The sequence below is a fragment of the Notolepis coatsorum genome, assembly GCF_963971535.1.
Source record: "Notolepis coatsorum genome assembly, chromosome: 4".
Classification (NCBI taxonomy): domain Eukaryota; kingdom Metazoa; phylum Chordata; class Actinopteri; order Aulopiformes; family Paralepididae; genus Notolepis; species Notolepis coatsorum.
Window position 1 is genome coordinate 82,291,265 of NC_140168.1, and position 17,038 is coordinate 82,308,302.

Below are 17,038 nucleotides of genomic sequence, written 5' to 3' on the forward strand. Positions count from 1 at the left end.
ATATTTATTTATATATATATATTTAATTGTATTTGTATATCCCCTGATATCCCTTGTATATTCCTTGTACAATATGCATTGAATATCCCTTCTAGTCTACTGAACATCCCATAATAGTCTCCATTCTACCATTGGACGAGACCTTGGTGCCAGGTCGCCATACCCCTCAGACCAGGTTCAATCGTACCGCTCAACATGTATGGACAAGTCCTAGTTCCGCGTAGGAATATGTCTACCGCACCACTAATGGTACTATTTGTTCATAGTGCGTATATATACTGCGCTATTAAAGTAGAGCTTTCTTTTAGTCCAGTTCCTTACCCTCCAACAGAGTGACAGACGCAAAAGCCTCCCCGCGAACCACGTGTGGGCAGTAAGGCCAATTCGGCCCAGTATCGGCATTGAGACATCGTGTATATTAATATTTGAATAGTCATATTTGGCACTATATCGTCGAGTTGGACGTATTCTATTAAGCTAATAATAGTCTATTCATATGTAGTGCCTCGTGCGGTAAGAGTTCTATAGTAATCAGCACCCCCATCGTTTCGGGCATCAGCTGGACGCTTATCCAGGGTGGTTGACCCCACGTGAAGCTGCACCCGAGGAGCTCCAGGCCAAAGAGCGAGTGGACCTGTATATTGGATTATTCTACCGACGACGGCTAGCCTTCCCCGGCTTGGATTATGCTTTGAGTACTTTGATTATTCTATGGATAAAGGCCAACACTGCGGTGTGTTGGAAATACCCCCCCCGGAGAGGACGACAGGTGAGAAGACGCTCTACACGACGAGGTCGCCTCACGTCTCTCCATCGTGGACCGGAGGACGCCGGCCACAGAGAGTCCAACTGCTTTCATCTGTGGATCGAGGATCGCTGGGCACCGGGTCGCACGACTGTGGGCTCTCCCAGGATACCCTCGGCCAGACGGGATACAGCCAGACTCTACCCCCCCCCTCCAGCTGTCCTACAAGCAGTCGGAACCTTCCCCTAGTGTATCCAGCTATATAATCATTCAAGTATCATTGCTATTGTTCCCTAAATATTCCAGGTTGTATATTTGCTTCCTGCGCAATCAGAGATTGGACATTCGATATTGATCTACCTACGAATACTCATTTGCCATAAAAGTGCATACTATTTCAAATCATAAATGTAATTAAGTGATCGTTGTACATACCTTTTGCTATGTATTATTAATAAACGCAGACTTTCGACTTGGTACATTTGTGTTGGATCCGTTTCATCAGGTGGGAGTGTTTATCATAATTATTTATACCTAGTACTGGGTGGCCAGAGTCTAAAGTACAAGAGGTAGTGGTAGTAAGTATCATATCTAACAATACAGTCAGGGAATTGTACCCCTCAGTTACAATTGGTCCTTCGAGCCGGAGGGTAATCAGTGTAATATTAATATAGTGTTATTAATATTAAAATGGCCTATGATGAACACTCCACGAAACGATCCTCCTAACCAACAACGCCCGTGGCGCAAACGACAGCTCCCTCAGTACCTAGAGGCTTACGCTGTCAGTCAACAACCTAGTCTTCTACCAACAGTAAACGCGGTAAAACTAGAAAGTAAAATTATGTCTAACCCTAACGACCAGGCTACCCCGACCATAGAGGCCCCTATGGGTTCTAACGTAACTGACCCAGCTCACGGTGGGGACCAGGGGGAACCAGACATGACTTTACACCCCGCCAATACCGAAGAAGTAGTCCCCGACGAGTCCCGGGAGGAAGACAACACTAGCGAGAGAGAACTCGGCACGGAAGAAGATGAGGAGAGCACCGTGGAGATAGAGCTCCAAGACTCCGCACGGAGTACCCCAAGGGACGGCTCCCCTATACAACCGTCTTCTCCCAGCGAGGCAGAGAGGACACTACAGCAGGCATTCCTCGTCAGCCTGAAAGCCTCTACTGAACGCGATAGACTCCAGGGTGAACGCGATCGATTGCAGATACAGCAACGGAGCGAAGAAGAGCACATACGCCTGGAAATAAGACGCATTCAGATGGAAGAGAATATGGCAAGAGACCGGGCCGACGCCCAGCGCGCCGCCACCGGTGCCCAGAGAGAATCGGATCTCACCAAGCGCGAAGCCGAGCGCGACAGAGCACAAGCGCAACTAATAGAACAGCTGATCAGAAGGACAACACCCCCTCCCTCCACCAGAGGCTCCAGGAACTCGTCTAGACATCACTCCAGGGCGGCATCCCCTAGCCGAGTAAGCGACCCTGAACTTGACCAACAGACGAGGTTTATACCCCCCGCAGACCCCCTTCCCCAACCGGTCCAAGCGAGACCCAGCCACCGGGAAGGAGCAGCATACACTGCGGAGAGGCTAAATCAGAGACTACAAGCCCTGGATGACCTAACGGAAGACGAAGAGGAAGAGGAGGAGAACCACGCCCGACGACAGCACAGTACTCTACCGGACCAGGAGGTCCAGTACAGCCCAGGCTATACCCCCGCGGAGCTGCGCTACAGACCCCCGACGCTATTCACGGGTGAGCACGACGCACGACCCGCACCGAGGAACAGCACCTGGACCAGCGGGCCATGGTACACAGCCGGTACCAGCCCACGCCAAGGAGCAGGAGGAGACTCGCCTAGGAGGCCTCTCCCCCAACGCTCGCCGATGTATCAACAATCCGCGTCATACATTGGCACACCTATGGTACCAGACTTCACCCAGGAGAACCGGGCCCAGTATACGGAGCTCCGCATGTGTCTGGAGACAATGTTGGTGGATGTCATTGATGAACGCCATAAATACGCGATACTACTGAAGCATTTAAAGGTACCCCGCGCGCACAACATAGCGCTCGCCTACGCCACTTCCACGACCCCATACACCGCAGCGCTGGTAGCGTTGGACCAGAGATATGGACGTATATGGGATTACGTGATCCAGGAGATCAGGCACATCGACCGCCTACCCCCAGCAACAGACAATCGAGCACTGGACGACCTGTCCATCAGAGTGCAGTCCCTGGTAGGGATGCTGGGAGCGCAGAGGGAAAAGGGTAGGCATGAACTATACGCCAACTCAAATGTAGAGAGGATCTTGGAGAAGCTACCGCCCGCCCGACAGGAGCGCTTTAGGCGGCAGAGAGACCACCGAGACCCTAATGGCCCCGAACCGAACCTCCTCGATCTAGCCGACTTCCTGGCGAGAGAAGTCAGCAGCTTACGGCTAGATACATTCGGACGGAGCACCCCTGGCTCCAGAGAAGGAACCAGGAGACTAAATGATGGAAGAAGATCGGTGACTGTCATGCACCAATCGGAGTCAGTGCCAAGCAGTAGGAGCCACAGTACCCCCTCAAGAAAGGAGAAGTGGAAGATAGTGTGCCCCTACTGTGAGAAAGAACACTGGCTGTCACAATGTGACTCATTCCCCAAGATGAATGCGGAGGAAGCGAGTCAATGGATAAAGTCCAACAGACGCTGTTTTCGCTGTGCGCGATCACACATGGCAGCCGAATGCCGCTTAAAGAAAAAGTGCAGTCGGTGCGATGGAGCCCATCTGGACATACTCCACGACAGTAACAGACGGCGGCCTCCACCCGCACCATCAAGCAGCAAAGCAAGCGTCATGTACATCGACCCCGCCAGCAGCAGCGGAGCCAGAGTGCTCTTAAAGGTAGTCCGTGTGACATTGAGCTACCAGAATAAAGTCATGGACACCTACGCTGTCCTTGATGACGGGTCAGAGAAGACCCTTCTGCTCGCGTCCGCTGCGGCCCAGCTAGGGCTGCGGGGGAGCGAAAACCAAATGACAATTCGGACAATAAGAAGAGATTTGAAAACGATAAAGGGCGAGAATGTCTCATTCTCTATCGCAGCAAGCGGCCAGCCCGAGCGACGGTACAGGATTACAGACGCTTTCACCAGCCAAGAAATAGGACTCTCGCGGTACACATACCCCGTAGCCAAGCTGATGGAGAAATATGTACATCTACGCAAGCTACCGATCCCACTCATAGACGGTGCTACCCCGACACTGTTGATAGGCTCCGACCATGCAGACCTCATTGTCCCGATAGACCGGGTTCATACCGGACCCAGAGGCTGTCCTGCAGCAGTCGAGACCCGCCTAGGATGGACTCTCCAAGGCCCACTCGCCAAATCTCTCAACCGAACCACAGCCACTAGCTGTCTCCACTCCCGAGTCACAGAGGGAGACACCGCACTCCTGCAGCATGTAGAGAGGCTATGGACCTTAGAACAAATGCCCTTTAAGAACGAAAAGAAAGACATTCGCTCTAAAGACGACATCTACGCCATTAACCTCCTCGAGACGGGAACAAAGAGAGTCCCAGTCAGCGGCGTGTTGAGATACGCCACGCCACTCCTGCGGCGGGAAGGGATGCCTACCTTTCACGCAAAGAAAGACGCCACAGAGCGGTACCTACTAAACACAGAGCGGCGCTTAGCCAAGGACCCCGCCCAAGAAAGTGTATACCGCGCTGAGATTGAGAAGCTCATCACAGCGGGACACGTCACAAAGATTGACATTAAAGAGGCCGACCAGACGACTGAATCGTGGTACGTGCCCCACCACAAGGTTCATCACAACGGCAAAGACCGCATCGTGTTTAACTGCAGCTACCAGATCGGATCCCAAAATCTGAATAAAGAGCTATTGCCCGGTCCTACACTCGGCCCCTCCCTACTAGGCGTACTACTCCGCTTCCCGCCAGGACAAGGTGGCTATCAGCGGGGATATCAAAGGGATGTTCCTGCAGGTGAGATTAGTAGAGGAGGACAAGCCCCTGTTGCGGTTCCTATGGAGAGAGAGGCCAGGAGATGAGCACCCAGCCATCTACCAATGGGAAGTCCTCCCTTTCGGAACTACATGCAGCCCATGCTGTGCTACATTTGCACTACAGAGACATGTCGCAGAGGACCCAGCAGCGGACGAAGAGGTCCGACACAGTGTGAAGAACAGCTTCTACGTAGATAACTGTCTACAAAGCGTTTCGACCCAGGAAGAAGCCGAGGCTCTCCTACTTAAACTCCGCGCCTCTCTGATCAAAGGCGGCTTTGATCTCAGGCAGTGGGCCAGCAGCGATCCGCACGTACTGCGCAGCCTCTCCTCCGAGGACAAGGCAGCGAGCAGCGAGACCTGGATGGCCACAATCCCAGGAGAAGCCCAAGAGATGACACTAGGACTAGTGTGGCGCTTCAAAACAGATTCGCTCCACTATAGACACAAACCCCTGACCACGGAGCAGGGAAGGTCGACGGCAATACCGACCACCAGACGGAGTGTGTACAGAACACTCGCCCGACAATATGACCCGTTAGGATGTATACTACCGTACACCACCAGGGCAAAGATGATTGTACGAGCATTGTGGGACAAGGACCAGGGCTGGGACGACCCCATTCCCGCACACCTTGCATCCACCTGGAGAGAGTGGGAGATGGAACTCCACTCACTCCCAGGCGTTAATATACGCCGAAGCTACTTCCCACCCACGGTGAGGCCAGAGACATGTAAAATGGATCTACACGTCTTCAGTGACGCCTCCGAGGTCGCCTACGGATCAGTAGCCTACTTGCGGGCCCAAGAAGAGGGGGGAGAGATCTACACAGCATTCATCCTCGCCCGCTCGAGAATAGCCCCACGCAAGCAACAGTCTATCCCACGTCTAGAGCTCTGCGCAGCCCTCGCAGGAGCGCATCTAGCCACGCTCATCCAACGTGAGCTCACCATTCCGGTGCATAGAACAATCCTGTGGTCAGATTCCACGACAGTACTCGCCTGGATCAAATCGGATTCATGCAAATACAAAGTCTTCGTGGGAGTCAGAGTCACTGAGATTCAAGAGTTAACCGGAGAGTTAACCGGAGAAGCAAACTGGCGCTATGTTGATACAAAACACAACCCAGCTGACGTCATCACCCGGGGAATGTCCCTAGATGACTTAACCCGTCATAACATCTACAGTGACGGACCAGCATTCCTCAAGCTCCCGGAAGGAGATTGGCCCACGCCCACCCCGAGGGAAGCAAGTGACGAGGAGGCTGAGAATAAGAAACCCATGTTCTGTGGATTGAGCACTGTTGTCTCCGCAGACCCCAACATAGACGATTGCATCACCATAGAGAGTGCGCAGCAACGGACATTCCTGCGGCACCACCCAGAGATTAAGTCCCCCGCTGATATGTCAGCAGCTGACTACGAGGAAGCAGAACTGCTTCTACTGCAACGAGCCCAGAGAGACTCGTTCCCCGATGAACTAGACTGTCTACAGGGAGGAAAGCCCGTCCCATCAGACAGCAGATTGATTCATCTGGCCCCCGAGAGTGACACACATACCCTCATCAGAGTGGGTGGTCGCCTGCGGAGAGCCCCCAATTTACCGGATGACATTAAGTACCCGATCGTATTGAACAGCCGACACAAGGTCACAGAGCTGATTATAAAGAAATACGACGAGGATGTACACCACGCAGGAGCAGAGAGAGTCTTCGCGGAAATCAGACGTCGTTACTGGATACTTCAAGGAAGAGAGGCGGTGCGACGCTTCCAGCGAACCTGTCTAGACTGCCAAAAGTGGCGCGCGCAGCCCAGCATACCACGGATGGCTGACCTACCTCCATGTCGCCTCCGACTCGGCGACAAGCCATTCCACTCAACAGGCATGGACTGTTTTGGCCCGCTGCACATAAAGAAAGGAAGAGGCACCGAGAAGCGGTGGGGTATTGTATTCAAATGCATGACCACCAGAGCGATACATATCGAGCTCCTTCCGACCATGAGCGCAGACTCATTCCTTATGGCCTTCCGAAGATTCACATCACGGAAAGGAAAACCGTCTACATTATTGTCCGATCACGGGACAAACTTCAAAGGCGGAGAAAGAGAGCTGAGGTCGAGCTTCCAAGCTATGGGCCCAGAACTTAAGACCCACCTCGCTCCAGCCCAGATTGACTTCCAATTCAACCCCCCAAACGCACCCCACTTCGGTGGAACTTGGGAACGAGAAGTACGTTCTATAAAGACAGCCCTGTACGCAGTACTTGGGGCCCAGACTGTGGCGGAAGAAGTCCTAATGACAGTCCTCACGGAGATTGAGGGAGTATTGAACTCAAAGCCCCTCGGTTACGTCTCCAGTGATGTAGCAGATGTCGACCCAGTCACCCCCAACACCCTCCTGATGGGGCGGCTAGATCCCGCGTTACCCCAGACAATGTACCGGCCTGAAGAAGCGAACGGCCGACGAATGTGGAGGTACAGCCAAGTATTAGCCGACAAGTTTTGGAGCAGTTTCCTACTGCACTACCTACCGTCTCTACAGACCCGCCAGAAGTGGGTAAAAGAGAGAGACAATTTGACGGAAGGAACAGTCGTCATGATTATTGACCAGTCACTACCCAGAGCTATGTGGCCGGCTGGCCGCGTAAGCAAAGTGATCACCGGTGCCGATGGCAAGGTCCGAGCAGCTGAAGTACTCGTCCAGGGGCGCATTTACACCCGTCCTGTGGCGAGGCTCATAGAACTGCCCCGACTCCCAGACACAATCGATGATGACCATGACCCTATGACTTTGTGAGTTGACTGACCCTTACAGCGAACCCTTGAGTGGTAGACAGTGCGGTTAATCTGTCTCTGCTTAACTAATTGGGTTGGGACCAATTAGGGGGCGGCTGTTCTGAAGGATCAGATTAAACCGAATATATATATTTATTTATATATATATATTTAATTGTATTTGTATATCCCCTGATATCCCTTGTATATTCCTTGTACAATATGCATTGAATATCCCTTCTAGTCTACTGAACATCCCATAATAGTCTCCATTCTACCATTGGACGAGACCTTGGTGCCAGGTCGCCATACCCCTCAGACCAGGTTCAATCGTACCGCTCAACATGTATGGACAAGTCCTAGTTCCGCGTAGGAATATGTCTACCGCACCACTAATGGTACTATTTGTTCATAGTGCGTATATATACTGCGCTATTAAAGTAGAGCTTTCTTTTAGTCCAGTTCCTTACCCTCCAACAGAGTGACAGACGCAAAAGCCTCCCCGCGAACCACGTGTTGGCAGTAAGGCCAATTCGGCCCAGTATCGGCATTGAGACATCGTGTATATTAATATTTGAATAGTCATATTTGGCACTATATCGTAGAGTTGGACGTATTCTATTAAGCTAATAATAGTCTATTCATATGTAGTGCCTCGTGCGGTAAGAGTTCTATAGTAATCAGCACCCCCATCGTTTCGGGCATCAGCTGGACGCTTATCCAGGGTGGTTGACCCCACGTGAAGCTGCACCCGAGGAGCTCCAGGCCAAAGAGCGAGTGGACCTGTATATTGGATTATTCTACCGACGACGGCTAGCCTTCCCCGGCTTGGATTATGCTTTGAGTACTTTGATTATTCTATGGATAAAGGCCAACACTGCGGTGTGTTGGAAATACCCCCCCCCGGAGAGGACGACAGGTGAGAAGACGCTCTACACGACGAGGTCGCCTCACGTCTCTCCATCGTGGACCGGAGGACGCCGGCCACAGAGAGTCCAACTGCTTTCATCTGTGGATCGAGGATCGCTGGGCACCGGGTCGCACGACTGTGGGCTCTCCCAGGATACCCTCGGCCAGACGGGATACAGCCAGACTCTACCCCCCCCCTCCAGCTGTCCTACAAGCAGTCAGAACCTTCCCCTAGTGTATCCAGCTATATAATCATTCAAGTATCATTGCTATTGTTCCCTAAATATTCCAGGTTGTATATTTGCTTCCTGCGCAATCAGAGATTGGACATTCGATATTGATCTACCTACGAATACTCATTTGCCATAAAAGTGCATACTATTTCAAATCATAAATGTAATTAAGTGATCGTTGTACATACCTTTTGCTATGTATTATTAATAAACGCAGACTTTCGACTTGGTACATTTGTGTTGGATCCGTTTCATCAGGTGGGAGTGTTTATCATAATTATTTATACCTAGTACTGGGTGGCCAGAGTCTAAAGTACAAGAGGTAGTGGTAGTAAGTATCATATCTAACAATACAGTCAGGGAATTGTACCCCTCAGTTACACTATTACTTCTACTACTATTATTATTCCTAATGCTATTACTTATTATTACTACTATGACTTTGTCTACACTACTACTACTATCTCTACTACTACTACCACCACCACCACTCATCCTACTACTACTACCTCCACTACTACTGAAAAACGTTCACTCACTGAATCTTCCTCCTGGATCATGTGCACCAGGTTGTCTAGGACCGGAGATACATTTCTGTCAGAAAAGAAAGAAAGAAAGAAAGAAAGAAAGAAAGAAAGAAAGAAAGAAAGAAAGAAAGAAAGAAAGAAAGAAAGAAAGAAAGAAAGAAAGAAAGAAAGAAAGAAAGAAAGAAAGACAGACAGACAGACAGACAGACAGACGGAGAGACAGACAAGACATTACTAGATGGTTTAACATTAAATGGTTAATGACTGAATTAATGTATTTGTTGATGGGATGATTCATTGATTTCATTTGGGTCATTCATTAAACAACCTTGTTCAATCCATTTACATTTCCGGAACATTTCATGCTTCACAATGGAACAACGGTTGCTCACAAACGTTTTGGACAAACCAGGTTTAAAATCTGTGATTCAGAGCTGGTCACCCACTTGGATTTGATGTTGTTGAAGTTCTTGCCCAGTGACAGGTGCCTGATGGAGCGGTTCTTGGCCAGCCACACCAGCAGAGTGGTCAGGTCCATGTCCAGACCTTCACAAACACACACAGTGTTAGGAGCTCCGCATTGTCCCAGATAAGACACGGTTTTGCACACCAGTGATGTCACTGGAGGACGCTGAATCCTAGTGTTGTGTTAATTGACCCGCTCTATTTTCTTGATCCTCCAATCACAACTGAAACAACAGTTGTGATTGGAGGATCAAGACAAGGGGGTTTGAGATAGATCAATTAACCAGTGGTGGAAAGTAACTAAGTACTTTTACTCAAGCACTGTACTTAAGTACAATTTCTAGCTACTTGTACTTTACGTGAGTCTGTTCATTTTAGGGAACTTTATACTTTTACTCCACTACATTTCAAAGGAGATATTGTACTTTTTACTCCACTACTTTTATTTGAACCCATCAGTTACAAGTTACTTTGAAGAAAATGATTTTGCCTAGAAAACATGGCAAAGAAGATGTATGAAGATTATATGCTTTCACATTTGAAGCCTATCAATTTCAAGAGGACGTAATCAGAGCAGCATAACTGGACAACATACCACTTTAACATAACCTTTTAGAGGTCAATGGATTGAGGTTGGAACGCTCCCAAGCACTGGAATGCACACATGTTATGTAGAATGCATACTTTTACTTTAGATACTTAAGTACATTCAATAGAACATACTTCTCTACTTTTACTTAAGTATAATTTGAATGGAGGACTTTAACTTTGACCAGAGTACTCATTTATCTGGGTATTTCTACTTTTACTCGAGTAAAGGAACTGTGTACTTCTTCCACCACTGCAATGGACACAACACTAGGATTCAGTTCATTACAGCTCACTGAAATTATGAAAACATAGCAATCCCTATTTCAATCCCTTCCACTATGTCTTAATCTCCATCATTTCATCGAGTTGTACTTACAACACAAGGATTCAGTGTCTTCCGATGACATTAGTGGAGGACATAATATTCAAAGTCATTAAACATTTAGCCACTCAATGTTGCAATAGAGCACCAGCACATAATTTATCCAATCAGGGAAATTCCGCACAGGGAAATGGGAAGTATGGAGGGGATACATGCACGCAACATGTAAACAACAACATTCTTTTGGACCCGCAATTTTTATTTTTATTATAAATTAATCAATAATTATTTGGGGGGGGAAAGCAATGCTTTTATTCTGCACCTTTCTAAAAGTCAGTGGATGTATTATTATAAAAAAAAAATCATGTTTACTCCATAAGACAGTTATACATTTTTTGATTTGATTTGATTTGAAATCTTTATTTCGAACATGCAATGAATACAAACAAACAATAACAAAAGCATAACGGTTTATTTAGAGTTTTGGGATATACGTGAGATTATGTGCAACATAAATCAGCATTGTTCTTTGATTTGGGGTTGACTCCTGCCTAGACGTTCTGTGAGCAGAAAAAGGTGTTAGACTCAAAGCTCTTTTAATCGAATTGAAAATGCAGCCAGTCCAAACAAAACAATAGGGAAGCTATGGTTACATGGCTTGAAACAGAAGTGCAAAAACGTACAGCCAATCACAGCACATGTGAAAGAGACCTAACAGGGGGCAGATTTGCAGGCAGCCTCTTAGAAAAACTTCAATAGGGCCATATCTGGCCTGAGGGCCACTAGTTGAATAGGCCCGTTGTACCAACAATGGCAGGGTTGGGAGTTTGCTTCCCACCGGGGCCACGCCCATGCTAAAAATGCATAGTTTGTTGTTGTTCTCATAGTAATAAGATAAGATAAGATATTCCTTTATTGATCCCCTTGGGGAAATTCAGGCATCATAGCAGCATGGGGGAGGGGGGACAGGTAGTAGAATACCTGATACAGGTCATAGAATTATAGTAACAGTGGAGAAGTAAAAATAAAAAATAAATTTAATAGAAATAGGCAGTGTAGACAATATAACAATATAATTAACTCTGGACATGCACATATGGGCAAGTAGGCAGTGTAAAAAGGTCAAGGTGCACTGTCTACTTGCCCATATGCGAATGTAGGGCAGTTTGGATAGAGGTGTCCACTAGGGAAGCACCAGGCTAAACAGGGTATCTGAGAATCTCCACAGTACTAACTTCTGAAGAAACGTGTAACATGCTAGAAATCAAAGTGACTTGATCTGTTGCTTTAACACATAACGGAACGTAAACCAAATGCATCCACATTTTTATAGGATTCTATCACATTTTCATAACAATAGCACCCTGCGCCGTTTTCATTGAGGTTTCTTACAAATTAATGATGCTCTATGTTGTCCTTTATATGCCGATTATCATTAGAATCTTAAATTGTACCATATGTCCCCCTTTAGACAACATATGTAACGCTACCAGCGCACTTCTGTTAAGATAATTAGTTGGCCATTCGCGGTCGCTATACCGAGGTCGCAGTAATAGTTTACCGCTGTTCAGATCACGTCAAAGAATATAGACACATCCCAGTGACCTGCGACCTGTGCTAACGCTCTTGGGAAATGCAGTGTTGTAGTTTTCAACATTTTCACCTTTTAATTTGAAACCAATGCTGCCATCTACTGACAGAAAGTGTTGTCTAATCGTCACCTTGAGAGCCACTTCCGTATACAGCGTCCCAAACCCATTCTAGAGATTCCCACTTTTTACTGGGAGTGGGGCGTGGCCGTATTTGGTCCCAGACAATAAGAGTGGCTGCAATTGGTCACTGTGACGTTAGTCAAGTAAATTGTATTTATATAGCACATTTTAAACAACAGCGGTTGACAAAGTGCTGAACAATATGCATAAAATTCAAGGTACTATACTCAAAAACCATATCAAACAATTTGAAACATATATACATTAAAATCACATTAAAACTAAGCGGATACTCTGCACAGGGGGTTTAGAAGGCCAGGCTGAAAAAAAAGCAGCGATTTAAAAGTAGCAAGTGACTGGGCAGACCTAATTGAATCCGGGAAACACATTTGTGTGTATATGCAGGCTATACAATGCATTATTAGCAGGTGTTTCAGGTCTAACAGGTAGACCGTTCCAGAGGCGCGGGGCAGCCACAGCAAAGGCTCAATCGCCGAACATAGAAGCATGTTAGATCTTTAATGGAGAACTATGTACTAATATCTCAATAATTTTTGTCCAATGATCCCAAATGAATGGTCTACTGTAAGTCTATACCGTATTACCGTTCAATAAAAGTGATAAGATCGGATCGGTACTTGGCATCAGCCGAAAGTTCAGTACTCGGAATTGATATTTGGCATCAAAGTGGTATCGTTGCATCCCTAACCTCCACCATGTGGCATAATGTTCCATAGATTAGATTAGATTTAAATGTATTGCCATCATACAGCACAGGTACAGTACAACGGAAATAAGTCGTCATCTAACCAGAGTGCAAGGTAACAGTAAGTGCATTAACGATATACAGTGTAACAATATATATAACAAAGCTACTGAGTAAATATGATATATGTATGTATAGTATTATTATGTACAGTGATACAAATATAAATACACTATGGTAGTAAGCCATACTGGCCAGTGATGTAAATAATATGAGTAGGTATGGGATAAATACAGATAGTATACAGCATGTACAGTGTACAGAGTGGGTATGTATACAGGTATGTAAACAGGAATATATACAGAAATATTAATACAGATATAGATAAATATATATACGGTATATACAGTATTATTGTACATGTATATATATATCACACATTGTTGTACACACCATTATCAGAGATGTCCAGGCTGGTGATGTTTGGGATCTCAGCGATACAGCCCTCCAAGATCTGGGAGCCTGACGAACGCAGCTGGCCCAGAGACAAAACCAAAACAATTTCCTTTTCAATATTAAAAAGGAAGACTCCAACATTATGGGGAATGTGCTTACTGTATTCTCCAGAGTCAGACAAGAAGATACCACTGTCCTCTCTGTGCGTTCAGTAGAAAGCCATCCGACGGCTGCAAGCTAGCCTAGCTTAGCACAAATGAATGGAAGTGAATATGGACCACTAGCCTAGCTTAAAATTCTGGGAGGTGTTTTTGGCCACCAGCTAGGATAGTGATTTGTATCCGCTTCCATTCATTTGTGCAGTCGAACAAAGAGGAAATTGTTATGGGTTTTATTGTATGACTCTGGAGAAGACGGTAAGCGCATTGCCCATAATGTTGGAGTGAGGTCAATTATTGCTACAAGATGTCAAGAGAGATCAACTCAGCAGGTTGATCATTATCTGTAAGACTGAATTCATAACTGTGTGCATATTTTATTAAGTGTCCTGCAAACACACCAAAAAAAGGTGAAAAAGAAGACCCTCTGTTATATCACACATGTATTTTTGACAAACTCCAACACATGTACAATGGTCAGTCCCATGCGGGGACATACAAACACCCTCTGCTGTTATATATAATATATATACTATATACAAACATTTAAAAAAAAAGAGTTGGAGACACAAGATTTGTACAGAATGCTACCATTATACATGGTGCATGTATTGTGATACACTGTACTACAGTACATGTATTGTGATACACTGTAGTACAGTACATGTATTGTGATACACTGAGGTTCAGTACATGTATTGTGATACACTGTACTACAGTACATATATTGTGATACACTGTACTACAGTACATATATTGTGATACACTGTAGTTCAGTACATGTATTGTGATACACTGTAGTACAGTAAATGTATTGTGATACACTGTACTACAGTACATATATTGTGATACACTGTAGTTCAGTACATGTATTGTGATACACTGTAGTTCAGTACATGTATTGTAATACTGTAGTACAGTACATGTATTGATACACTGTAGCTCAGTACATGTATTGTAATACTGTAGTTCAGTACATGTATTGTGATACACTGTAGAAAGTACATATACTTTAACGGCGAGTACGGTACATATATTTACACGGCCCGTTTGTCTTAACAACGTGCTCGTTAGAGTGAGGTATGCCTGGTGTGCCAGGACACAGAGGCGGTTACAAGCAGCAGCAGCAGTACAGTTACCGCGCAGCAGCTGAGACCCAGAGGCAGTTAAAAGCTGCAGCAGCAGACGCAGTACAGTTACCTCGCAGCAGCTGAGATCCAGAGAGACGTCACTGAGGTTGGGATTACAGCCAAGGCCTAATAACAACGCCCTGGGGACAAAGAGAAACAAGTATTTTCAAGAGCTCTTGACAAAGCGCCCTGTGGCGCAGAATAACACTAGACATGAGACAGCGAGGCAGGGCGGGGTACCCCCCCCCCCCCCCCACCCCCGCCCTTTAGTTTCAAAGGCTCTTGTTGATAATGTGGGGAAAGCGTGGAATGTCCACTTGCAATTAAAACCGAGAGTCCTGTGTCTGTAGTGTTGTTACAGTAGTTGTGACTGTAGTGTTGCTACAGTAGTTCTGTGACTGTAGTGTTGCTTCAGTAGTTCTGTGAGTGTAGTGTTGCTACAGTAGTTCTGTGCCTGTAGTGTTGTTACAGTAGTTCTGTGAGTGTAGTGTTGCTACAGTAGTTATGTGCCTGTAGTGTTGCTACAGTAGTTCTGACTGTAGTGTTGCTACAGTAGTTCTGTGTCTGTAGTGTTGCTACAGTAGTTCTGTGTCTGTAGTGTTGCTACAGTAGTTCTGTGCCTGTAGTGTTGCTACAGTAGTTATGTGACTGTAGTGTTGCTACAGTAGTTCTGTGTCTGTAGTGTTGCTACAGTAGTTCTGTGCCTGTAGTGTTGCTACAGTAGTTATGTGTCTGTAGTGTTGCTACAGTAATTCTGTGTCTGTAGTGTTGCTACAGTAGTTATGTGTCTGTAGTGTTGCTACAGTAGTTCTGTGACTGTAGTGTTGCTACAGTAGTTCTGTGACTGTAGTGTTGCTACAGTAGTTATGTGTCTGTAGTGTTGCTTCAGTAGTTATGTGCCTGTAGTGTTGCTACAGTAGTTCTGTGCCTGTAGTGTTGCTACAGTAGTTCTGTGACTGTAGTGTTGCTACAGTAGTTCTGTGTCTGTAGTGTTGTTACAGTAGTTATGTGCCTGTAGTGTTGCTACAGTAGTTATGTGCCTGTAGTGTTGCTACAGTAGTTCTGTGCCTGTAGTGTTGCTACAGTAGTTCTGTGAGTGTAGTGTTGCTACAGTAGTTCTGTGACTGTAGTGTTGTTACAGTAGTTCTGTGAGTGTAGTGTTGCTACAGTAGTTCTGTGTCTGTAGTGTTGCTACAGTAGTTCTGTGCCTGTAGTGTTGCTACAGTAGTTCTGTGCCTGTAGTGTTGTTACAGTAGTTCTGTGTCTGTAGTGTTGCTACAGTAGTTCTGTGCCTGTAGTGTTGCTACAGTAGTTCTGACTGTAGTGTTGCTTCAGTAGTTCTGTGTCTGTAGTGTTGCTACAGTAGTTCTGTGCCTGTAGTGTTGCTACAGTAGTTCTGTGCCTGTAGTGTTGCTACAGTAGTTCTGTGTCTGTAGTGTTGCTACAGTAGTTCTGTGCCTGTAGTGTTGCTACAGTAGTTCTGTGCCTGTAGTGTTGCTACAGTAGTTCTGTGCCTGTAGTGTTGCTACAGTAGTTCTGTGACTGTAGTGTTGCTACAGTAGTTCTGTGCCTGTAGTGTTGCTACAGTAGTTATGTGCCTGTAGTGTTGCTACAGTAGTTCTGTGTCTGTAGTGTTGCTACAGTAGTTCTGTGACTGTAGTGTTGCTACAGTAGTTCTGTGCCTGTAGTGTTGTTACAGTAGTTCTGTGAGTGTAGTGTTGCTACAGTAGTTCTGTGTCTGTAGTGTTGCTACAGTAGTTCTGTGAGTGTAGTGTTGCTACAGTAGTTATGTGCCTGTAGTGTTGCTACAGTAGTTCTGTGCCTGTAGTGTTGCTACAGTAGTTCTGTGAGTGTAGTGTTGCTACAGTAGTTCTGTGTCTGTAGTGTTGCTACAGTAGTTCTGTGAGTGTAGTGTTGCTACAGTAGTTCTGTGCCTATAGTGTTGCTACAGTAGTTCTGTGCCTGTAGTGTTGCTACAGTAGTTATGTGAGTGTAGTGTTGCTACAGTAGTTATGTGCCTGTAGTGTTGCTACAGTAGTTCTGTGCCTGTAGTGTTGCTACAGTAGTTCTGTGTCTGTAGTGTTGCTACAGTAGTTCTGTGAGTGTAGTGTTGCTACAGTAGTTCTGTGCCTGTAGTGTTGCTACAGTAGTTCTGACTGTAGTGTTGCTACAGTAGTTATGTGCCTGTAGTGTTGCTACAGTAGTTCTGACTGTAGTGTTGCTACAGTAGTTATGTGCCTGTAGTGTTGCTACAGTAGTTATGTGCCTGTAGTGTT

The 17,038-nt window shown here is 46.3% G+C and overlaps 1 protein-coding gene across 1 annotated transcript in view; it reads right to left on the reverse strand.

Annotated features, from left to right (window-relative positions):
- carmil1 (capping protein regulator and myosin 1 linker 1) overlaps positions 1-17,038 on the reverse strand; it is a 175,194-nt gene that overhangs the window by 54,487 nt on the left and 103,669 nt on the right. Inside the window, 4 exon segments of the mRNA XM_084311676.1 lie at positions 9,235-9,289; positions 9,669-9,768; positions 13,472-13,553; positions 14,833-14,902. Of these exon segments, the coding sequence (XP_084167802.1) occupies positions 9,235-9,289; positions 9,669-9,768; positions 13,472-13,553; positions 14,833-14,902 (307 nt within the window).